At 45.0% G+C, this 25587-nt stretch overlaps 2 protein-coding genes across 3 annotated transcripts in view; one reads left to right on the top strand and one right to left on the bottom strand.

Annotated features, from left to right (window-relative positions):
* The window catches only part of LOC146181132 (uncharacterized), a 71212-nt gene extending 51919 nt beyond the window's left edge, over nt 1-19293 (top strand). For both annotated transcript variants that reach the window (XM_084576273.1, XM_084576272.1), the window contains exon 6: nt 19004-19293. In XM_084576273.1, the coding sequence (XP_084432399.1) occupies nt 19004-19184 (181 nt within the window). In that variant the 3' untranslated portion in view covers nt 19185-19293. The remainder of the gene's footprint in view (nt 1-19003) is intronic.
* LOC146181133 (uncharacterized) lies at nt 7829-9513 on the bottom strand. Its single transcript, XM_084576271.1, has one exon. The coding sequence runs from the start codon at nt 9014-9016 to the stop codon at nt 7829-7831; it is 1188 nt and encodes a 395-aa protein (XP_084432397.1). The 5' UTR covers nt 9017-9513.
* Nucleotides 19294-25587: the final 6294 nt, after the last annotated feature.

The following is a 25587-nucleotide window of genomic DNA, read 5'->3' as shown; positions in this document are numbered from 1 at the left end:
GGCTGTCAGATCAATTATAGGGTGTGAAATGAGATGTGATATAGCTTAGTGAGGTTAGGAGGCCAAATGAGTCATATACTATATTGAAGAGCGGATATGTTTTATCGAGGTTTACTGGAGAGGCGAGAACATTAGGGGTAGGGTTTGTTGTCAATAATAAGGATATAACTGGTAAGAGGAACCATATAGCAATGATCAGAGGGTGGAAAGCATCACAATTAAGCTTAATAAGTGGTATAAACTGAAGGTTGTAAAGGCATACACGAAAACATGTAGTCATATGGTCAGCCAGTCGAAAGCTTCTACGAAGATGTAGAATTGGTAATGCGGAAGTAAAGACGCTTTATACTCTGCTTATGAGTGTTTTAATGCTAAGGACGGGGAACCGTAGGCTGGAGACGTGGCAGTGGGGTGACTATAGCAATGGCTCTAGGAATAGCATGGGCGAGATACTCATTGAGCATGCAGAGCGCAATAACTTAAGAATCATGAATACCTTCTTAGCGAGCGGAAAAACGGAAGTAGACATGTAAAAGCCCTAACGGAGAGCACAACAATGAAACTGACTTCATCATGTGTTCAAACCCCGGCATTATGAAGGATGTAGAGGTCAACAGGAAGGTGCGATGCAGTGACCACATGATGGTAATGTCTCGAATTAGTCTAGATCGGAAAATGGAACGGAACGGAGTTGTAAGAAAGAAGTCCATCAAAGAATTAGCGTTGAGGAAGAGGACAGGAGAAATGAGCACCTCGCTGTAGAATAAATATTTAGCTTTAATTGAGGAAGATGTCCCCTTCATGGATCATGGCCTTGTCGTGGCGGAAGGGCTTGCGAAAGTCGATGAAGTCGGGAGCTCTGCTGTGTAGCGCCACCCAAGATAGATAGGTCACGGCAGAGAGTTCTGACAAAATGTGATTCACTGGAGAAGGCAATGGCAACCCACTCCAGTATTTCCTGCCAAGAAACCCCTACGGCCAGCCACAATACCATTAATGATATGGCGACGGAAGATGAGCCCCCAGGTTGGAAGGCGTCCCACATGTTACTGGGGATGAACAAAGGGCTATTCCTAGTAGCTCCAGGACGAATGAAGCGGCTGGGCTAAAGCCAAAAGGACGCTCAGTTGTGGATGTGTCGGGATGCGACCGGAAAGTCCGATGTTGCAAGGAGATATTACACATAGCAACATGGAATGTAAGATCTATGACACAAGGTAAACTGGATGTCGTCAAGCGAGAAATGGACAGATTGAACTATTGATATCTTGGGTATCAGAGAGCTCAAGTGGACCGGAATGGGATAATTTAACTCCGGCGACCATTATGTCCTTTATTGTGGGCACGAATCCAAGAGAAGGAATGGGGTCGCTCTCATAGTAAACAGAAGAATGGGCAAAGCAGTGCTAGGGTACAACCCCAAAAACTACCGAACAATTTCACTTCGGATCCAAGGTCACCCTTTCAACATAACAGTTATCCAAGTCTATGCACCGACCATTACTGCTGAAGCTGACGTTGAGAGATTTTATGCGGACCTACAATGCCTTTTAGACCGCACCCCATCATCAGACATCGTTTTTCTCATAGGAGACTGGAATGCTAAGGTCGGGAGTGAAGAAATATCCCGAATTATAGGCAAGTTCGGTCTTGGCGAGCCAAATGAAGCTGGGCAGAGGCTAGTAGAGTTTTGTCAAGAAAACAACCTGACCATAGCGAATACTCATTTTCAACCGCAAAAGAGGCGCCTGTACACATGGACTTCACCGGACGGTCTGTACAGGAATCAGATCGATTATATTCTTTGCCGGCAGAGATGAAGAAACGCTATACAAGCAGTAAAAACAAGGCCTGGGGCCGATTGTGGCACCGATCATCAGCTTCTTGTTGCCAAAATTAAGCTTCGATTGAGGAAAACGCAGAAAACTAGAAGGCCTTTCAGTTATGATCTGGATCAAATTCCATTAGAATATGCTGTGGAAGTGAGGAATCGATTTCAATAAATAGATCTAGAAGACAGAGAGCCCAAAGAGATGTGGACTGATGTTCGTGATATAATACAAGAAGTTGCTACTAAGGTAGTTCCAAAGCAAAAGAAATGCAAGAAAGCAAACTGGTTATCTGAAGAGGCTTTGCAAATAGCTAAGGAAAGCAGGATGGTAAACGTTATGGCGGAAAGAGAAAGATACAAGGATCTCAGTGCGGATTTTCAGAAAATAGCAAGGAGAGATAATAATGCCTTCCTGAACATTCAGCGCCAAGCAGTTGAGGACAATAGCCAATTAAGGAACACAAGAGCTCTGTATAATACAATCAAAGATATCAAAGGAAGCTTCTGTGCTAAGCTGGGCGTGATAAAGGACAAACGAGGCAAGGACCTCATTGAAGCCGCAGAGATAAAGAAGAGGTGGCAGGAATGCACAGATGAACTGTACAAGAAGGACCCGAATGTGCGAACCCAACATAAGACGGTTGTGATTACTGATCTCGAGCCGGGCATCATGAAGAGTGAAGTTGAATGGGCCTTAGCCAGCCTTGCTAAGAACAAAGCTAGCGGAATTGATGTCATTCCAGCTGAGTTGCTTCAAAACCTCAACCATGACGCTGTTAACATTCTGCATACATTATGTCAGAAGATTTGGACAACCCTGCAGTGGCCACAGGATTGGAGGAGGTCAGTTTACATCCCCATTCCAAAGAAAGGCAGTGCCAAAGATTGTTCCAACTACCGCACGATCGCGCTTATTTCGCAAGCTAGCAAGGTGATGTTGAAATTCCTCCAAGGTAGGCTGCAGCAGTATGTGGATCGGGAGCTTCCGGACGTGCAAGCTTTGTTTCGCAAGGGCAGAAGAACTAGAGACCAAATTGCCAACCTTCGCTGGATCATGAAAAACGCAAGAGAATTCCAGAAACCCATCTACTTCTGCTTTATTGACTATGCGAAAGCGCTTGACTGCGTAGATCACAGCAGGTTGTGGCAAGCTCTTCAAGAGATGGGAGTTGCAATTCACCTCATCTGTCTCCTCAGGAACATGTATGAAGAGCAAGAGGCCACAGTCAGAACTGGGCATGGTCTTACTGATTGGTTTCCGATCGAGAAAGGAGTGAGGCAAGGCTGCATACTGTCGCCCTGCCTATTTAACCTATATGCAGAGTGCATCATGAGGAAGGCCGGTCTGGACGAGTCTTCAGCTGGAGTGAAGATTGCTGGAAAACGTATCAACAACCTTGGATATGCGGATGATACCACTTTAATGGCAGAAAGTTAAGTGGAACTCAAGAGACTTCTGATGCGCGTACAAGAAGAGTGAGAAGTTTGGGCTTAAACTGAACATTAAAAAGACAAAGATCATGGCGTCTTGCCCTATCAAGTCCTGGAGCATCAATGGAGAAGTGGAAGCTGTGACAGATTTTCTGTTCTTGGGCTCCAAGATTACCTCGGAAGGAGACTGCAGCCATGAAATTAGGAGACGCCTGCTTCTGGGAAAGAGAGCAATGGTTAGCCTTGACCGCCTAGTAAAGAGCAGAGACATTAGTCTGCCAACCAAGATCCGTATAACTCGTGCTATGGTCTTTCCAGTTGTGATGTATGGATGCGAGAGTTGGACTGTGAAAAAGGCTGACCGCCGAAGAATTGACGCGTTTGAATTGTGGTGCTGGCGAAGACTCTTGAGAGTTCATTGGACTGCCAGAAGATCAAATCAGTCGATATTGTCAACCATAAACCCTTACTTCTCATTGGAGGGTCAAATTCTAAAGTTAAAGCTCAGCCACTTTGGTCATGTGATGAGAAGAGAGAAGTCGCTGGAAAAAGATTTGATGTTAGGAAAAGTTGAGGGTCGCCGAAGAAGGGGTAGGCAGCGAACGCGATGGTCAGATGGCATCCTCGAGGCACTGCAGATGAAGTTATGTGATGTTAGGAAGATAGTGAGAGACCGGAAAGCGTGGCGTGACATTGCCCATAGCGTTGTGTGTTGTGTTGTGTTTTGTGGCACATAGGCAGCTAAGGCCATCATGCGCCAAACTCGGGGTTTGCGCATCTGTTTGGTGAAAGGAAACGAGCGATTATTTTAATATACTAGAGTAGGTTTAGGATGTTGGCATCTTTTAAGAAATCAATGAGAGAAGACGTTTTAACCAGTGAATTTTCTCCTAATAGTAAGCTAGGATGTAGGGGAATGTAGTTGTCATAGAACTGTGGGAAATGCTTTTTTCTAAGTTGATCGAGTTTTATACAGGATATTAGGATGTGGTTTATGGTGACCACCTCTCTGCAGTGTTCACAAATGGGTTTGTCTTTCTTTGCTAGGATGAAGTTATGAGTCAAGTGGGTGTGTCCGATGCGAAGACGGCATAAGATTACTTCAATAAAACGTTCTTGATGGCTGCATGTTTTCCATTCTTTTATAACTGGCTTTACTAGGTGTAGCTTGTTATTAACTTCGCCATCCCATGCAGCCTGCCACTTTTGTCTCAGTGTTCTTTGTATGAATTTTATGGCATCATTATGTGGAATTTTCACCTTCTGTACTTGAGCAATGGAGGCGGCCGCGGCACATGCATCAGCCCTCTCATTACCGCTGATTCCTACGTGGCTTGGCACCCAGCAAAATTTGATATTAAGTCCTTGTGTTTTTGCTATCACTACATGATGGACTATGTCCCCTACTAAAGGTTCTGTAGCATTTTTTTGATGTAGTGATGTGAGTACGCTCAGAGAGTCTGTATAGATGATACTGTTTTTGATGTTTTTGTTGACTATTTGATCTATTGCTAGGGATAAGGCGTAGCATTCGGCAGTAAATATTGAGGCACACTGTGGCAACCTTACTGTTGTTTCCTGTTTGTCTTCTATTACTGCACTGCCTACATGAAATATTGTCTTTGAACCATCTGTATAGAATGCCTTGTGATCACTGTATTTCTCATTTAATGCCAAGAACTCTTGTATAATGTGTTCATGCGGTGTTTGTGATTTGCGAAATTGAGTTAATGTGAAGTCACACACAGCAGTGAAGTTGTACCAAGGTGGCAGTGGGTCAGGTCTCCGTGCAATATCAGGAAGTGCATCCAACAAGTGTAGTTCCCGGCACTGCTCTTCAAAACGGAGTATGAGAGGTCTGATGGATCGAGGTTTATTGATGTACAGTGTTCTTGAGGGGCAGTTTGTAAGTATGGAGTAACAAATATGTTTCGGTAACGAGCGGATTTTCAGAACGTATGAAAGTGTAAGCATTGCCCTCCTGTATTTTAGTGGCGGTTCGTTTGCTTCTACATACAGACTTGTCACCGGCGATGTCCTGTATGCACCGGTCGAAAGACGCAGACCCAGGTTATGCACTGGGTCCAGCCGTTTAAGGTATGACGGTCTTGCTGACCCATAGACCACGCACCCGTAATCTAAACAGGAGCGTACCACTGAGCGATAGATATGGAGAAGACATGTCCTATCAGAGCCCCAGTGTCTCCTTGAGAGTACTTTAAGGATGTTGAGAGCTCGAGAGGCTTTGACTTTCAGGCTGTTTATGTGTGGGAGGAATGTGAGCTTCTTGTCAAACGTTAGTCCTAAAAATTTGTGTTCTTGCTTTATCGGGAGTATGGTTTCATTTAGGTGCAGGGTGGGATTGAGCTGCAGGCCTCTCCTCAGAGAGAAAAGAACGGCAACTGTTTTCTGAGGCGAGAACCTAAATCCATTTTTATCTGCCCAATTACTCAGTTTCTTTAATGCTAGTTGTATCTGTCGTTCACACGTCGATAGGCTGAATGATGTGCATGCGATTTGTAGGTCGTCAACATAAAGTGAGTACATAACAGACTGTGGGATTACTTTGGCTATGGAATTCGTTTTTACAATGAAAAGTGTAGTACTTAATATGCATCCTTGCGGTACTCCGTTCTCTTGTGTAAAGTTCCTCGAGAGTGTAGAACCGAGGCGTACTTGGAACGAGCGGTCGGACAAAAAATCTTTTAAGCAGTTCAACATTCTGCCGCGGATTCCTAGATCTGCCAGATCGCGAAGTATCCCAAATCGCCAGGTGGTGTCGTACGCTTTTTCCATATCAAAGAAAACTGCAAGACAGTGCTGTTTATGTATGAAGGCTTCTCGGACTGTGTTTTCAAGCCGAACTAGATGATCCAGTGTTGAACAAGCTCTTCTGAAGCCGCACTGGTGGGTATCAAGGAGTTCACGAGCTTCAAGAATGAACATTAACCTGGTATTGACTATGCTTTCGAATGATTTGGCAAGGCAACTAGTTAGGGCTATTGGCCTGTAACTAGTAGGAGAGTTTGGCAGTTTTCCAGGCTTCAGGAATGGTACAATGACAGCCTTCTTCCAAGCATCAGGCATTTTGCCTGACACCCAGATTTTGTTAAAAAATTTCAGGAGTGCTTCTACTGCAGGTTCGGTCAGATGGGCTAGCATTTCATAGTGTATCTCATCGGGGCCTGGTGCAGTTTTCTTGCCATTAGTTAATACTCTATGGAGTTCCTGAACTGTAATTAAGTTATTGTAGGGCTCGTTGGTATAACCATTTGTAGGAAGTCTCTGTTTTTCTGCCGTGTTTTTATACTTTAAGAAGGAGTCTGTGTAATGTAGGGAACTAGAAACATGAGAGAAGTGCTCTCCCAATAGGTCAGCCTGCTCGAGTATACTTGTTTGTGCATCAGGGGGTGTAAGGAAAGGAACTGCAAAAGGAGAGAATTTGCCATCGAGTTTGCGGACTTGCTCCCACATTTTCTTTGCTGTGACGGAACTGTTTATTGAAGACACATAACCTTGCCAAGATCTTTTTTCAGCATCACGTCGAATATTTCGAGCCTTAGCCCTTGCCTTTTTATATTTAATTAGATTTTCCTGTGTAGGGTATCGACGAAAAATTCCCCAGGCTTTGTTCTGCTTCTTTTTGGCCTCTCTACATTCCTTTGTATACCATATCTTTCCATTCCTTCGTACTATTCCCGAAGTCATGGGGATGGCTAAATGAGCAGCGGCAATGATACATTCTGTGAACTTTTCATTTTGCTCGTTGACATCGAGGCTGTCCGAAAAGAGTTTTTCTAAAGCGGCATGTTTTTGGAAGAGTGCCCAGTCGGCTAGATACAGTTTCCAACGCCGTGGTTTAGTAAAGGTGATTAATGGTGACGATGTTAGACTGATAATGATGGGAAGATGATCGCTTCCATAAGGGTTGTCAATAACATTCCATCTAAAATCAGTGAAAAGACTTGGTGAACAAAAGGACAAATCAATGCAACTCATTTTTCCAGTGCTTGAAGAACAGTAAGTGTGTTTGCCCGTGTTCAGGAGGCAAACATTGTTGTTGAGAATAAAATCTTCTAAAATCCGACCTCTGGCGTCCGTTTTTTCGCTTCCCCAAAAGGGTGAATGAGCATTAAAATCCCCTACTAAAATATATGGCTCCGGTAGTTGCATTAAGATTGCTTGTAAATCATTAAGTGTGATAGTGAAATGAGGTTCGATGTATAAAGAACATATTGTTATTGTTTTAAAATGCACCACGGTGACTGCAACAGCTTCAATTGAGGTTTTAAGGTTGATTCCTCGTGTCGCAACGCCACCTTGGACCACAATAGCAGTGCCTCCGGAGAGCCTGCTTGAATTCTGTCGGTCACAACGGAAGACTTGATATTTTTTAAGAAAGCTTTTGTTCTGTGGTCCGAGATTGGTCTCCTGGAGACACAACGCAACTGGAGAAAATGAATTTAAAATGTCAGTTATATCAGTGTAGTTGTGTAAAAGCCCGCGACAGTTCCAGTGAACTAGAAATGCCATGGTGGTGGATTAGTTGGGGATAGGGTTGGAAATCTATGTTGTTGGGTCTTTTGGACCCGTTATTGGGACTTTGTCCCTTCTTTTGCGCTCAAGAGAGCTTTGCCGCCGCTGCTGCGGAGGCGAGGGGGGCGATGTGTCCATCACATCTTCAGATGTGCTGGACCTTCGTGCAGAAGGCACGGATACATTTGTTTTTGACCTCGCCCCTTGGGGCAAGGCCTTTAGGCCTGCTGACCTGGGGGTCGGCATGACCTGTTTTGGGGGTAGTGGAGTAGCACTAGCTACATCCACAGGGGGCGCGGATGGCCCTGCACCACTGTCACTAGACGTGACCTGGGCAGATGCCGAGGTCTGCGATGACGCTGCGCCCTGTTGCGTCATCACAGAGTAAGTTGGATTCTGCACCAACGAAAGCCGCTTTCTTGCCTCTCCGAAAGTAATATTCTCCGTGACTTTCAAGGTTACAATCTCTTTTTCCTTTTTCCATGTAGGGCAAGATCGTGAGTAGGCTGGATGATTGCCTTCACAGTTTACGCAAACGTTTGCTTCGGTGTTACAGTTGTCTGTGCTATGTTCGTTGGAGGCACATTTTGCGCAGGTGAGGCGGCCTCGGCAGCTCTGGGAGCTGTGGCCATATCTTTGGCAATTATAGCAGCGGCGTGGGTTGGGAATGTACGGTCTGAGCTTGAGTTTTTGGTAGCCTACTTCAACTGCGTCAGGAAGGGTGCTCAGTGCAAATGTTAGCACAATGTGTTTAGTCTGAATCTCGTTATTGTCTCTCCTAATTTTGATTCGATAGACATTGGTTACATTTTGGTCTCTTAGTCCTTCTAGTAATTCCTCCTCAGTCACGTATTTGAGATCATTATCTGAAATGACTCCACGAACTGTATTGAGTGACCTGTGGGGGCTGATTGAGACAGGGATGTCCCCGAACGACGTAACGGTTGTTAGCTTTTCACTCTGATGGTTATACAGCACTTCTAGGAGGAGGTCACCATTTGGTAGTTTCTTAATTTTGTAGCCCTGACCTATGGCACCTGTGAGCGTCTTTGTCACTAGGAATGGCGAGATCTGACGGGCAGTTTTTTCTGCATGTTCTGAGTGCACGACATGGAAGCGGGGAAAGCTGTTGACATGTTTCGTAAAGAACTTGCTTGTCACATCGGTGCGCCCTCTCTTACTGGGAGGGCGATCAGTTTTAGAAATAAAAGAGGCCATGTAATTCAATTTTTGTTCGGTTATGATGCCAGCCACCCACCATGGAGTCCAACAAGGGGACGAGACAGGAGCTTGAGCAAGCACCCTGCCCACGCCAGCTGTACATCCTAACTATAACCTAATATGGTGCAACACAGGGTGGTTACTCCACACAAGGTTAACCCTCGCCGCCGGGAAGTAAGGGAAAAACTAAGAAGAGAGTAGAGGACAGGAGAGCTTTAGGACAGACGATAGGAAAGCGAAAGATGGAGGGGGAGGATAGGAAAAGGCGACTGCCGATTTCCCCCAGGTGGGTCAGCCTGGAGGTGCCGTCTATGGGAAGCGTGGGCCAAAGTGGTGTGTTGCCTCCGCCGAGGGGCCTCAAAGGTCCAAACACTCGGCATCGGCTCAACCACCAGGATCCCCTTTTCCCCAGACACGACGATGCCACGCACGGCTAAGCGTGGGTGCTCGGGGTCCGTGGTGTCGCACAAAACACACAAACACCTGCTTTAACAGGTGCCCCCTGCGGGGATTGCCCATAGCGTCACGAAGAGTCGGACACGACTGAACGAGTGAACTGAGGAAGATGACCGTAGCGTACAAGCAAAAAACAATAATTTACAGACATGCCATTGCTGAGAGCGTGGTAGAAGTAGGTGGTAAGTTCGTCAGAGAGAACCGCGGTAAACTGTCTAAGAAGACGAAAGATTGCAATAATAAATGGCAAAGTCTGAAAGCTTGTAACCCATCAGACAAGATATGACTGACAGAGGCATCAGAGCTAATCAATAAGCTGGAAGCGGCCGACATGGAACAATAAAGTTGGGAAAATTGACCATGCTCTGAAGAACAGGAGCAGTCTTAAAGCAGAGGAAGGGAAATTTGGCTTAGGCAAAATTCAGATGTTTGCTTTAAGGCGCAAGGCGGGCAATGTAATCCCGAATATGGACAGGATAGTCAAAGTAGCCGAGAAGTAGCCGAAGCAGTTAGGACAATAATGAGATAGACGTTAGTGAAAAGCAGTCAGAAAAGGCAGTGACGAAGGATGAGATTAAGAAAGCTTTATAAACAATGAAACGGGTAAAGCATATGGGGAGAATCAGGTAACCACAGATTGATTGAAGGTAGAGGGAATTCGTGCAAGAAAAACTGGCCATCCTGTATATGCAATTCGTAGTGTCATCGACGCAAGCTTAGCGGAATGCTAACATTATTTTAATTTACAGGAACGGGGACTTTAAAGACTTTAAATATTTCAAATGAGCTTACTATCCGACTGTATTTAGTAAGGTAATCGCTATAGGACCAGGAAACCTTAGACTTTACCCAAACCAACGACCAAGGAGGATCTCTGAAAGGGTACTCTACAATCGATTATACCCATACCATCAACCATGGGATTGAAAAATATAGCTCGGAATATAACCAGCCCTTATACATAGCATTCATTCATTACAAAAATACTTGACTCAGTAGAGGCCTAGGCAATCATATAGGCATCTCGAAATTAGTGTGTACACGAGCCGTATGGGAAAGTACTGGAAGATATCTACAGCGGCCTCACAGCAATCATAGTCCTCCATAAATGAAGTAACAAAATTCCCGTTCGATCGAAGCAGATTGCGAATGATCGGGTAAGAACACTACTACTCTGGTTTTCTAGCTGAGCGTCTTAACATCGATCAACCGCTTGGATTGCATTCGCGTGTTATAGCCAGGTTTAAGTACGGTTAAAACCCCGTCATTTCGCGTGGAGGGCTCCAAGATGGCACCACATATAGAGCTGCGAACGTGGCACACCAGGCTCAAAGAAACAGTGTCGGTATGTGTAAATATGTATTCCGTCCAACGATGTTTTTTTTTTATGTTGTATAATAACCATTTCAGTATTGTGGGGCTGAGAGATTTTTTCTCTTCTGTTTTGTCATTGCTTTTTAATGCGATTTTGATTTGTTTCCGTGGCTGATGGTGTTTATGTTATGTTTTCTTTTATGTATAATCTCCCGCACTGTAATGTCACTTGGCGCTGATCATAAATAAAGGAATTAAAGTAACACCAAAATAAAGCAAGTAAAACCTAAACCTGATGTTCATTCGAAACGTAATCGGTTTGAAAGAGATAACCACTGCCCATAATTTCTTGCTATTTTGTTCCGAACTACATTGAGGCTTATAAATGTGTCAAAATAAACATTCGAATAAATAAGGTATGCGGCGAAGTAAAGTTAAAATTTCATCGTCAGACGACATCATAAGCAGCCAATTTGGCGCACTGTAGCTCCCAGCAGAAATATGCAAAGCGATAAGACATCGGGCCGGAAAGAAAATAAGCACGCAAAACCTTAGAAGCTTTGGAATTGAAGCAAGCCGCTGGTCAAGACAAGGTACGAGTAGATGTGTTTAAAGGGGGATGTGGTAGCATAAAAATCTCACCGCCCCTTATGGAGTGAATTTTCTGGTCTGTTCTTCCGTTGCGGTGACGTAGAGCGACCATGACTGACTAAATACGGATAGCAACACTTAGAGACCACAAAGACATTAACTCAAGCTTATACAATAAACTAGAGTATAAACAACAAGGTTTGGTAAAGATAGATCTAGCTAAATTAGTCTAGTCGAGGATGACGCATTAAGCATTAGCATAGAACACTCGACGGGGCTCCGGGGCTCACTTTTAATGCCTGAGGCCCCAGCCCACACTCGAATCCTAGCTATTTGCAGCAAGCATCAGCATAATTGGTTACTTGCTGCCTATCACACCCCTCTTAACATTTCTACTGCTAATAACTCTCTCCCGAGACACTTATGCAAGCAAAAAGAGCAACAAAACAGTCAAAACATAAAAACGGCACCGACCCTAGCGACAACAATTATCCCTCCAAATTCCGGGATTTGTTCCACAAACGTTTCTCTACACCACGGCGCCCCGGTTGTCAATGCTTATTTGGGGTTGTCGTTTCCGCGCATCCTTGCCTTACTTAATGGCTTCATGCAAAGCGATAAGTGGCAGTTGTCTTGGCTTATCGTTTCTCCCAAACTCTGCACCGTTAGTGACCTATCTTTTGAGAGCGCACTATTGTTGTAGAAACGACACGCAACGCAACCTGCCATTCAGGTCCATCTCTTTTGTATGCACGGGCCCCGTCGTTGCAACCTCGACTCACCAGCCTTTACGTCGGCCGCTCCACCGGCTTTTATCCGTTGTGTTCACCTTGCACTGCGCAAATACCTTTGTGCCGACAGGCGCCATTGTACTACGTACTCACAAGGAACCACTGCTGCCAGAGGCTGACCCTTGTCAATGTCCCCCGCGTTACCGTGAGCCTGCACTACCCTTTACGATACGGAAATTTATAATTATCTGTGATGCACCCGCATCTATTTAAGTTGTGATAAATATGTTTCATTCGGTATGAAAACGAACATGTATCTCTTCAAAAACTACACGCCAGAGTGCTTGCTATTCATTGTTTACAAGGTACTTTTGCTAAAGCAACAGCGAACGAATTCAGGGGAACTATCAGTTTCTATCAACCATAGGGCTTTCGCAAAATCTACTCGTCAGTAGACCACATTTAAGCTGCCCAAATGGTCATAAGAAAATCCGCATTATAGCCAACCTACTGTGCGCAGCATTCACAGATTGTGAGACGGCATTTCACCAATCCGATTGTTCAGCAGCCATACAGGTATTATGAAAGAAGTAGTTTCAATGACAAAACTGTATCATAGCAGTATCATTCCGATACTCCTCTATGGCCAACAAGGAGGAGACTAACGACATGGCTCCAACTTACATTGACCCCAACGCAATGAGATATGGAAGGGAAAATGATATGGGTATTGTTAAGGAAGGTGCGAGTAATATGGTTTATGAGACAAGCGCGGGTTAATGCCATCCTAGTAAAAATTAAGAAATGGGCACGAGCATCGCGTATAATATGAATACAAAAGTCCCCCCGATGGCCGATAATGGTAACAAACTAGGTTCCAAATTAATTCAAGCCTTGCGGGGGGCAGTAGAACGTTAGGCGAAAGGATGAGATTATGAAATGTTTAGGGTTCACGCATGGTATGAAACAAGATTTTGACTTGCAGTGGGTGTAGTACCACTGAACATGGTGATTGGGACGTTGACATTGCGAAGCACAAAGGAATTCTTGAAATTCGTACTCATTTAACTGCTGGATGCGCGGCAAGGATATGGTCCATGACCGTCTGATATATATCAAAACGCCAGTCTTTGAATTACTCTGGCAAGCATGCTATATCACCACTAACGCCAATGTGGCCCGTGTAATTGAAATATATTTATATTCTGTAGTACTAGACACAGATTCCTCATCGTCCAGTTTAAACTTTATCAATCGTGAGAGTAGTCAAACCACAGGTATATAGTCATATAAACTACTAAATCGTCTGTATATATAGTGACATTTTTTAACTGAGACAATTATGTCATTGACATGTTCATTGAAAATCCACTATCCGTGCATGGAAATAGTTGGGACGCAAAATAATATCAAGCACGAATCTTTACAAAAGCTGAATAATGCGCGCAAGCTCTCATCTATCAATAAACTAGTAATTGATTGAGGTATAATGAAAGAATTACTGCAAAGGAGACGCTGCATGCAAAACGAAATATGGTGCTATACAGCCCACTTTTGTGATATAAATGATATAGAACCTTACAAGCTAATTATCATATAAATACGACTCACTGGAATGCGCAATTCGATGTGAAGGGCTGTAGCGTAACAGGTACTAAACGGCGTATAAATTTCAACATTGTGATTTAGAGTTTCATAATAATTGCTGCCACAAATGTACTAAGAAATTGGGTCAAACCTTTCTTTTGTGAAGAATCTGGCTAGCCTACGAAGACCACTTTTCATCCTAGCAATCTTCTGAAAATAAACGCCTCAACTGGCACATTGGGCACGGCGTGGGCACGGCGGAGGCGTTGGAACCATGCGGCTAACAAATCCGTTCCTGTTTTTTGTCCAGGCCGTGTTTTTCGTGAACGTGGAACCCGCATCACAGGGGGCGTACCACGACAGCACTGGAAATTGGACCGACCATCGTGTTTCCGGCGTGATTTCTTCATCGGAATGCATCGCGAAGACCAACTGATAGGACTGCGCAACTGGACACCACTACTGCATGCGCATCGCACGCCACCATCGACTACGTCACCAGTCACAGCACATAAAAGAGAAGCGTCTGCCCGGTTCGCGACCAGTGGGCACGGCGGAGGCGTTGGAATCATGCGGCTAACAAATCCGTTCCTGTTTTTTGTCCAGGCCGTGTTTTTCGTGAACGTGGAACCCGCATCACAGGGGGCGTACCACGATAGCACTGGAAATTGGACCGACCATCGTGTTTCCGGCGTGATTTCTTCATCGGAATGCATCGCGAAGACCAACTGATAGGACTGCGCAACTGGACACCACTACTGCATGCGCATCGCACGCCACCATCGACTACGTCACCAGTCACAGCACATAAAAGAGAAGCTTCTGCCCGGTTCGCGACCAGTGGGCACGGCGGAGGCGTTGGAATCATGCGGCTAACAAATCCGTTCCTGTTTTTTGTCCAGGCCGTGTTTTTCGTGAACGTGGAACCCGCATCACAGGGGGCGTACCACGATAGCACTGGAAATTGGACCGACCATCGTGTTTCCGGCGTGATTTCTTCATCGGAATGCATCGCGAAGACCAAACTGATAGGACTGCGCAACTGGCCACCACTACTGCATGCGCATCGCACGCCACCATCGACTACGTCACCAGTCACAGCACATAAAAGAGAAGCTTCTGCCCGGTTCGCGACAAGTGGGCACGGTGGAGGCGTTGGAACCATGCGGCTAACAAATCCGTTCCTGTTTTTTGTCCAGGTAAGAGACAAACAGCCTGTTTACTCTTACCGCAGTGACAATGTGTGCCTACTGCTTCTGCCGTGCCCACGGCCGTTAGTTACGCTCCTTACAGCAATGTATCATTGTTTTGTTGACGTGCTTGCTATGTGTGGTGACGTTGAACCAAACCCAGGTCCTTCGACACAGGAAATGCTGCAAATAATAATGGAAGATCTTAAACAGCTGAAACAAAATACAAGCTCTACTAACACGAGACTGTCTGCCATCGAAAAAAAGCTAGACGATATTTCCTCAACGGTTACTGACTACACCTCTAAAGTCGAATCACTGGAAAAAACTGTCGACAGTCTACTTATGAAAGTAGACGACCTAGAGAATAGAAGCAGGCGGAACAACCTAATTGTGTTTGGCGTTAAGGAAACCGAGGACGAAACGCCCCAAGACCTTGAGAACACGGTCTGCAAGGATGTTCTTCTGGACCGGTTGAATATTTCGGATGTGGCTATTGAGCGTATCCACAGAATAGGGAAGCCAGCAGAGGACAAATGCAGACCAGTTATCTTTAAGCTAGTTGACGGGAGGGCCAAAGAGAATTCTCAAAAGCTGTAGAAATCTGAAAAACTCAGGCTATAGTATATCCGAGGACTTCTCCCCTCGCGTTCAGTCAATACGAAAGAAGCTTTGGGAAAGTGCGAAAGAGCAAAGGCTGAAAGCAGAGAAGATCATGCTCAAGTTTGACAAAATTAAAATAAACGGCAAACTGCATCGATGGGACGACGCCCGCAATGAAAGAGTTCCCTGCGCTCCAAAGTGATGGTCTGTTTCCAAACTCGTGTCCGCACAAAGTAACACACAGAGCTCAGGAGCACTAAGAACACAGCCATCCTTGAATTCCTTTTCCGTGCTTAATATTAATGCTAGAAGCATAGTAAATAAATTCGACGAACTTGAAAGCCTCCTCTTCACACACGATCCTGACGCTGCTGTTCTGACAGAAACATGGCTTCATGATGCAATTCCGAATGATGCAGTTATCACATCCGATCAATACGAAATCGTTCGTCGCGACCGCACTTCAAGAGGGGGCGGTGTCGCTATTCTGATAAAGAAAGGCATTGACTATACGCTGATACTGCATCACACCAACACTGAAATGGTTTGGGTTGTTCTCCGTCTTCTTCAGCTTAGTCTTTTAATAGGTGTTATTTACCGACCACCGAATGCTGATACATCTGTACTGGACAACTTGCACGACTTTTTAAATGAACATACAAAGCGCTATAGCCATGTTATCGTTTGCGGCGATTTTAACTTGCCAAACATCAACTGGCATTCTCTGTGCGATCAAAATTTGTGTGCTAACTCGGATGCTTTGCTCACCATTGCTTTCAACTATAACTTAAACCAGGTTGTTCAGAAACCTACGCGCATTACAGAAAATACCAGTTCTCTTCTTGACCTAGTATTTATATCGGACCCTGTTAGTCAATTGGGCTTTTCGACAGATGTCTTTCCCGGAATATAAGGCCATGAAGCGGTGCTCTTTAAAAGCGAATTGCTGCGACCAGTAATTGTTCATCAGGCAGGAAAAGTGTTTCGCGACTTTAACAATGCTCAGGATGAAAGCGTTCTAGACCAGCTTGAACTTACGTATGAATCCTTTGCAAAAAAATACACTGATGGGCGTACAAGTGTGAACGACTTGTGGTTAGAATTCAAAAGTACGGTTCTTCAATGTATCAACAAGTACGTGCCGCTTAAACATAAGAAGCTGAAAATGGCATGTCCCTGGATAACACGCGAGATCATACAGTTAAAACGTCGCGTGAGGCGCTTATCAAGGTCAAGCAATAAAGTTGGTGGTGCTTTGCCGGCTCTTCGGGCTGAACTGCGTTCAAAAATAAAATCTTCACGGTACCACTTTTTTAATGTCAAGATGCACAATTTTCTAAAAACTGACCCCCAAAAGTTCTGGAGGCATCTGTCACAGAAAAAAGACCCGGTTAACAAACTTCTCCTTAACAACACAGTTGTTACCGACTCCCTCTGCTTAGCGACTGCCGTCAATGAGCACTTTTCTTCTGTATTCCTGAGTAACAGCAACTCAGTCTCCGAATCTCGAACTAGCTATTTCAATCTGCCAGACCTAATTATTAACGAGGAGGGTATTGTTTCGGCTCTATTGGAGTTGAGCACAAAAAAATCCTCTGGACCAGACGATATCCCTAACGCTTTTCTGTACAGATATGCTGAGTGGTGCGCTAAATACCTTTTCATTATTTTTACTGAAAGTCTCAGGACAGGAGAAATTCCTAACGATTGGAAAACAGCAAAGGTGATACCCATTCACAAATCAGGAGACAAGCTTTGCGTGAAGAATTACAGGCCAATTTCTTTGTTATGTACGTCTAGTAAGGTATTAGAACATTTTATTTTCAAGCACATAAGTTCATTCTTAGAGGGAAGCGGTTTTTTTATTGAAAGCCAGCACGGGTTTCGGCAAGGCTTGTCGACAGTGACGCAGCTTATTCATATTACAAATGAAATTATGATGTCACTAGACAATAATGGACAGGTAGATTTAATTTTCATTGACTTCGAAAAAGCGTTTGACCGGGTTTCGCATGGCAATCTTTTGTTAAAAATAAGGTGGTGGTTAAATAATCGGCAAGTAGTACAATGGTTAGATTTCTACCTTACACAGCGGCATCAGTTTGTTCAGATATCTGAATCTCATTCCACAAAAGCGCCAGTACTTTCAGGAGTTCCCCAGGACTCAGTCCTTGGGCCGCTTCTCTTCCTTATTTATTTGAACGACCTGTCCTTCAACTCACGCATACGCTGTCGGTTCTTCGCCGACGACTGTGTTATATACCATAGTATCACATCAGTCGAAGACCAGGCACTCCTAGCCAACTACTTAACAGCAGTTTCTAGCTGGTGTTGTACTTGGCAAATGGGTATAAACAGTTCAAAATGCGGAAAAATGACAGTAACACGAAAGAAACAACCGCTCCAATGCACATACAAAATCAATGGCCTTCCGATCAACTCAGTGACTCAGGTGAAATATCTTGGGGTAACCATGACATCCAACCTGAACTGGAGCGCACACATCCAGTCCATTGTCTCAGCAGCGTCCAAAAAACTTCGGTTTTTAAAGCACCGCCTAAAGCATTGCACAAGCAAAACTAAACTGACAGCATACACATCACTTGTGCGTCCAGTGCTCGAATACGCCGACGCTGTATGGGATCCGCACACAAAAACGGATATAAAAATTCTTGAAGGCGTCCAGAGGAAAGCACTCCGGTTTATTTACCACGCTTATGGTCGGCAGCTCTCGGTATCTGATTTGCTCAACAGATCTGGGCTTCCCACGCTTGAATCCCGTCGAAAGCAGCACCGACTAAAAATGTTGTTCAATATCATACATAATAAAACAAAACTGAATTTTCAGAGTTACATGCAATACAACACAACACGCTCCACCCGTAACAAACACGAACGGACTATCTTGATACCACGATGCCGAACAAAAGCATGTTCTTGTTCCTTCTTTCCACGCACCATTTCCGATTGGAACCGACTGCCAAGCGATATCACCAACCTGGTATCTTCAGAATCTTTCTTGTCTGCTGTTTCGGCTCATGTATCGCAGTAGCGCGTCTAGTACACAGTGTATTTCGATTTCCTTGTTTTTATTCTGTTCACTTCGTCTGTTTGACGTCGGATGATTTGCCTGTACTTTTTTGCTTCCCGTTGGTCTTGTTGAATTTTGTTCTCGTACTGTAATCGCCCTGTGTTGCTGTTATTTGGTTGTTACTACTTTGTAATTTTTTTTTTCTTTTTTTCTTTGTGCACTCCTGCCTTGACCGCCAAAGGGCAGTCGGCAGTATTTATGAAATAAATAAATAAATTAGTAAAAAGTAAAAAATGAAAAACATCCCACACCGAATGTAGGAATGTGTGCACCTGAACGGAGCTATTCGTCCAGGTCTCCAGAAATTAATGGAGACACGCAATAAAAATAAAGACGCTTTATCACTAGTGACCTTGTGTAAAGAAATAAATCGAGAAAAGGAACTTCAGCCCTAGTAAAATTCCTTCCTTTTTTGTTCAAGGTGCCCTGATCCAGAGCCTTCGGACCCCCAATGTTCCCGTTCTCTTGCTCTAGACGCTCCATATCCTGCATGCTGTGGCGCTGGAATTGTTTGCCAAGACAAAGGCAAAGGAAAAGGTAAAAATAAAGGCAAAGGCAACAAGAACAAGCGGAAAAGGCGATTTTCTAAGAAACGTCAGTAGAACACACACTGCAAATATTGCACTATGACCTCTCACTGGAAAGGCCTCTCATGCGCCATCTACAACGGATCAAAACTTTCCAGTGGAAACCACACAGTCGGTACATAAATAAAACCTAATTTCTTCATGCGTCCTGTTATTTTTTTAAGAAGAATGTATTTAAAACTTATTATCACTAAGGATACCGCACTATGACCCGCTTTAAAGCATTTAGGAACATTTTGAACAAACAAATCAGGACAGCTAGAAGGACTTACCGCAACAACCTCTCTGATGAAGAATTCTCTAATAATCATAAAGAAAAATTGAGGCGGCCTAATTACATTAAACAAAATTACTCACCCAAATATTCTTAAAAGCTAAACAGTGGATGGTATTGAGCTAAGGTGTCGTCTGGCCATTGCTTTTAGCGAATCTCTTACTGCCGTCGGGAGTCAATCTCGCTGCAATGATTTTCCTAAATTTCTGCATGATAGAGTTTCACAATCTTTTTTTAACCGAGTGATGAAAATGAGGTATAAACTATTCTAAGGAGCTTGAAAAATACCACAAGCTACTAAAATACCACAAGGCTAACGCCCATGGAATCGGGCGGAACCGCTGCAGGCAGTGAACAGTTGGGCGTCGGTGCCTCATTTTCCGCGCCGCAGAGTGGCGAGGTGCACCCAAGCCAGGCTTGGGGGCACCTCCGTCAATTCCCGGCAACGCGTCAATGAATATCGCTCGGCTATTCCTCGTATAACGCTGAAAGTCTATATCCTGAACCCCTTCTGAAGGCTCCAACGGCACGTCCAACAGCTAGCCCTCAACATGTGCTACTAGCTGTGACGACCTGTACAAATCCTGCAAGTCAGGTATTCCGGTTTCCCTCTTTTGTTGAAGCGTCGGTAGCTGTCCGCTCCTTAAAGTTCTATAGCAAACTTCGCCATGGTCGAGTGCAAAGTTATGGCGTCACAATTCGCAAAACCGGCCGGGAAACACGAGCCTTTTTGACAGCTACGGGCAGGCGTTTCTCGTACAGGGCACATTTACTAAAACCATGGTGCAAGATCTTAGCCTCGGCAGGTTAGAACGAAACAGGCATCAGTAGAACAGGCTAGGTACAGTTTATTAACCCTAACCCAGGGTAAGACGCGCAAGGCGGAAAAAAGTTCTACCCAATAAAACAGAGCACGGTTAGGTCACCGTGGTCGTCCATCATGCAGGAGAAGGGTGGTCCTTCTCGGGAAGCAAGTCAGGGAAGAAACTCCGTCTCCCGCCGCGAGCATCTAGTTGTATCCCTCTCGGTATTGCAGAACGAGAACCAATCAGTTGCTTCTCGGGTTTGGAATGCACCCTTCCGTAAGTGGCCAGCGTGGTACCGTGATATCGCTCGTGGCGGGTGAGCGTAGTTATGCTTTTCCCCTTCACATTCGCGTGGCAGGCGCGCGTCGTCTCGTGATTTCATTGCATTCGCAGCTGACCAGGAAAGCGAGTGGGGTGCACGTGTATCCGTACATAGTAGAAATTAAAGGGGCCCTCCAACACCTCTCGACCATTGCTCACAAACTATCTCAGTCGCTAGATTATGCTGTGATACACATTTGGACGTAATAACACAACATGTCTATGCGCAGTACAGGACCCACAATCTTATCCGAAAGTTGGCGCTCTCTTTCCTTCGACTTTTGCCATCCTCCTCCTCCTTTGTGCAACGCTACCACGAATATGCGTTTTCGAATGACTATTGGTCGGCTTCTGTGTGACGTCAAGCAGCCATTCAACTACCACTTATACCAAAATAATTAAAATATGTTTAACTTTCATTTATCAGCAAAGAAAATTTGGATGTTTTGTAAGCTGTATTGGAAATCTCCTGTTTTCAAGGAATAATTTTACGAAAGTGCGTACCCTAAGAGGGAAATGCAGCGTGTCAATACAATTCAAACTGTCGTCGTGGCTAATGTTATCATACGCTTTTTCGACATCCATCGCGAGAATAGTGCGCACATTGCGGCTTCGGGTTGACGACAGAACTTGCGAGGCCAAAACATCCAGCCCAACTTCAGTGCCTATGGATGGACGGAGGCCAATTTATGCGGGGTGGTAGAAACCGTGCTGCTCCAGCCACCAGGACATTCGTGTGGCTAACATTTTTTCTGTCCGCTTGCACAGTGTTGATGTTAGAGAAATCGGCCGATAGTTGCCGAGATCCGTCGGTGGCTTCCATTGTTTTGGAATTGGGATCACAATGGCTGATTTCCAGGTCTCGGGTACAGAGGCGTCTAGCTATACCTTGTTAATGGTGTCCAGAAGTTGAGTTAGTACAGCGTTACTCAGACTCTTGTATCCTTCATACGGAATGGCATCCGGACCGGGTGATGTCTTCCGTTTGGCCTCATCTATTGCCGCAAGCAACTCAGGCATGGAGAAAGGACTGGCAATACCATCGGTGTGTTCTGCTTTTGGCAGTCTGCCTATGTGTGCTTCTGTGCTAAGCTGGGCGTGATAAAGGACAAACGAGGCAAGGACCTCACTGAAGCCTCAGAGATAAAAAAGAGGTGGCAGGAATACACAGAAGAACTGTACAAGAAGGACCCGGATGTGCAAACCCAACATAAGCCGGTTGTGATTACTGATCTCGAGCCGGGCATCCTGAAGAGTGAAGTTGAATGGGCCTTAGCCAGCCTTGCTAAGAACAAAGCTAGCGCAATTGATGGTATTCCAGCTGAGTTGCTTCAAAACCTCAACCACGAAGCTGTTAACACACTGCATACATTATGTCAAAAGATTTGGACAACCCTGCAGTGGCCACAGGATTGGAGGAGGTCAGTTTACATCCCCATTCCAAAGAAAGGCAGTGCCAAAGATTGTTCCAACTACCGGACGATCGCGCTTATTTCGCATGCTAGCAAGGTGATGTTAAAAATCCTGCAAGGTAGGCTGCAGCAGTATGTGGATCGGGAGCTTCCGGACGTGCAAGCTGGGTTTCGCAAGGGCAGAGAAACTAAAGACCAAATTGCCAACCTTCGCTGGATCATGGAAAAAGCAAGAGAGTTCCAGAAACCCATTTACTTCTGCTTTATTGATTATGCGAAAGCGTTTGACTGCGTAGATCACAGCAGATTGTGGCAAGCTCTCCAAGAGATGGGAGTTCCAATTCACCTCATCTGTCTCCTCAGGAACCTTTATGAAGGGCAAGAGGCCACAGTCAGAACTGGGCATGGTCTTACTGATTGGTTTCCGATTGAGAAAGGGGTGAGGCAAGGCTGCATACTGTCGCCCTGCCTATTTAACCTATATGCAGAGTGCATCATGAGAAAGGCCGGTCTGGACGAGTCTTCAGCTGGAGTGAAGATTGCTGGAAAACGTATCAACAACCTTAGATATGCGGATGATACCACTTTAATGGCAGAAAGTGAAGTGGAACTAAAGAGACTTCTGATGCGCGTACAAGAAGAGAGTGAGAAGTTTGGGCTTAAACTGAACATTAAAAAGACGAAGATCATGGCGTCTTGCCCTATCAAGTCCTGGAGCATCAATGGACAAGAAGTGGAAGCTGTGACAGATTTTCTGTTCTTGGGCGCCAAGATTACCTCGGAAGGAGACTGCAGCCATGAAATTAGGAGACGCCTGCTTCTGGGAAATAGAGCAATGGTTAGCCTTGACCGCCTAGTAAAGAGCAGAGACATTAGTCTGCCAACCAAGATCCGTATAACCCGTGCTATGGTCTTTCCAGTTGTGATGTATGGATGCGAGAGTTGGACTGTGAAAAAGGCTGACCGCCGAAGAATTGACGCGTTTGAATTGTGGTGCTGGCGAAGACTCTTAAGAGTTCCTTGGACTGCCAGAAGATCAAATCAGTCGATATTGTCGACCATAAACCCTGACTGCTCATTGGAGGGTCAAATTCTAAAGTTAAAGCTCAGCTACTTTGGTCATCTGATGAGAAGAGAGGAGTCGCTGGAGAAAGATTTGATGTTGGGAAAGGTTGACGGTCGCCGGAGAAGGGGTAGGCAGCGAACGCGATGGTTAGATGGCATTCTCGAGGCATTGCAGATGAAGCTATGTGATGTTAAGAAGATAGTGAGAGACCGGAAAGCGTGGCGTGACATGGTCCATAGGGTCACGAAGAGTCGGACACGACTGAACGCCTGGACTGAACTGAACGATGTGTGCTGGAATCCCTACAATGTTAGAAATGGTAGTTGAGGGAGGCAACACATCATATTTTGGAAAAAACCTTCCGTGCCGCTTCTCTGGCAAAATCGTCTGGAGACAAGTTAGCTGCGAAGCAAGCGGTAGTCACTGCGTCGGGGCGACGGCGGCCTTGTTTCATTGCCCGGAAAGCTTGGTTCTTTGCAATTCCGGTCTCGCGCGCGCACCTTTGCCCTTCGTGTGGGCACCACGGCAACTACGGCGCGACCGCGGGCGGCGATCTCGTTACAGTTCCCTGCGGGGAACTTTTCGCCTGTTTATGTTTCGTTTCTTGTCTGTCATGCGAAATTGATTTTGAAGCCGGCTTACCGGTGTCCAGCATTAGGTCGGTACACCGCGCCGTACGTAGTGTAGCAAAATTTCAGACGTAGCCGCTCCGTTCCCGTATTCGTCAAACCAAAATACGTACCTCGGATCGAGTCAAGGCGACAACATACGCTCGTAAGTAATGTGTCTACTAGCCTGAACATAGCGGACTGACAAACTACGGTTTCACAGGTGCTATGAGTTAATCATTCTTGTAATGAATCATTACTGTGGCGGCTTTTCAAATTCTACGTCTCAACTGTTGACTCGATATCGGCAAACTACTCACGGAGGTTGCATTTTGTCTCGCAGTAAGCTTGTAGTACGTAAACTTTTGTGTTATAGTAAATTAGCGCCAATACCAAGAGTCACCGCACTTGGTAGGCGCCTTACGTCTAAAAAAAAATACTCAAAGCAACAGTTGCAGCTTCAAACCTGTGCTAAGCGATGTTATGGTTTGCTGCATGCAGCAACAGCACGACCGAAATGGCAGGCAGCTGCGGCTGTCAGGTTGCCCTTTTCGTCAAGTCTTTATATTCTGCAGTTCTTCAGAGGCTTAAAGGTGAGAAAAGAGCACTAAACGAAAGAGTAAGCTTACAATACACTTGTCTGCTCAGCTGCGCCTCGGAGACTCGTCTCCCTCGTCCTACTCTGCACTTGCTTATTTGAAAACAAGATGGCGATCTGTGTCCCATATTAAAAGTGTGCCCCGATAGCTCTGCGTCTCTTCATTAAAGATAAGTGACACGCCGGACGCGGCCGCCATATTGGTGCATTCGCCGCATACGTTTGCCGTTATGCGCGCCTGGGACTGTTACCGACGTGCTTAATGCCACTGCTTTCGCTCTAGTTTTAAACGTTCGCATAGAGTTAACTGCTACTCTAGTTGGTTGTCAGGTATTGTAGCGATTTCATTATTCAAAAAAGAACAGGGCAAGAGAAAAAGACAATGACAAAGAACACAGGTGCATCTCGCAATTACTTATCGAAGCCAAAGGCACAGTAATGGGCCTTAACAGGTGCGAGCATGCAAGACACTCGGAGATGTGTCAGCAAGATTATTGACAGAAGCGTGTATCAAACATTATCTTAGAGCTACCAAAACAACACTTAGGCAGTTTCACCTACTTTTAGGTTATGAAATGCCTAAAAAGGTACAGCTTTTTTTACTTACTTGTTCACTGGATTCTCTAATTATGGAAATGTGGTTTATAATCACTCCATGGCAAGCAGTGCGGCGCAAGATGTGTGCTCATGGCATTTAGGTTTTTTTTTTCGATTCTGACTTCGTCGGTTGTTCACATAACGCCCAGTCTCTTCAATATTTTATATTGTCACGCAGTGGTGACCAGGCAGTAGACCCCAAAAGAGGACACAGGAGTGATAGTACTGAAAAAAAAACTCTTTATTGGCCTTTCTTGCGCCTCCAAAAGAACTATCAACTCGACGCAAGAACTAAGAATTTCTGTTGCACACGCCAATGCTCAATTTAAAGGTGGCTCAGACCCATGTGGATAACATCGCAAAGTGTTACTACCACAACCTGGAACATTGTAGAAACATACGCAAGTCGCCGAATCTTCAAGAGAGATCTCGGAGCATCTTGCGCGACAAAGAAACTGATAAAGGTGCGTCTCGCGAAATCGAGTATTAACAAAAATACAGAATTGATGTGAGCGGCAAAATCAGAGCGATAAGGTCGCATGCCGGCGACTGCTAAAAAACAAATACACTTTTGAAGGTTTCGCGGCAATATGTGAAGAAACAAGGGGACCTTGCAGACAATGCTAGTGACACACTGAAACGTATCTCGTGATATGACAGACAAACATTTATTTACAAGTAATGCGGCTGTTTAGCTGGGCCTTTGTGTTCGTCGTTTTCTCGTGTTTTTGCACTC

This window comes from Amblyomma maculatum, chromosome 8, assembly GCF_055883805.1.
Source record: "Amblyomma maculatum isolate TAMU_Amacu chromosome 8, ASM5588380v1, whole genome shotgun sequence".
Lineage (NCBI taxonomy): Eukaryota > Metazoa > Arthropoda > Arachnida > Ixodida > Ixodidae > Amblyomma > Amblyomma maculatum.
The sequence above is the reverse complement of the archived record's forward strand: the minus strand, read 5'-3'. Positions and strand labels throughout refer to the sequence as shown.

Bases quoted from the DNA above. Each gene is read 5' to 3' on its own strand.
- LOC146181133 (XM_084576271.1), bottom strand. From the start codon at position 9,016: ATGGCCTCTTTTATTTCTAAAACTGATCGCCCTCCCAGTAAGAGAGGG.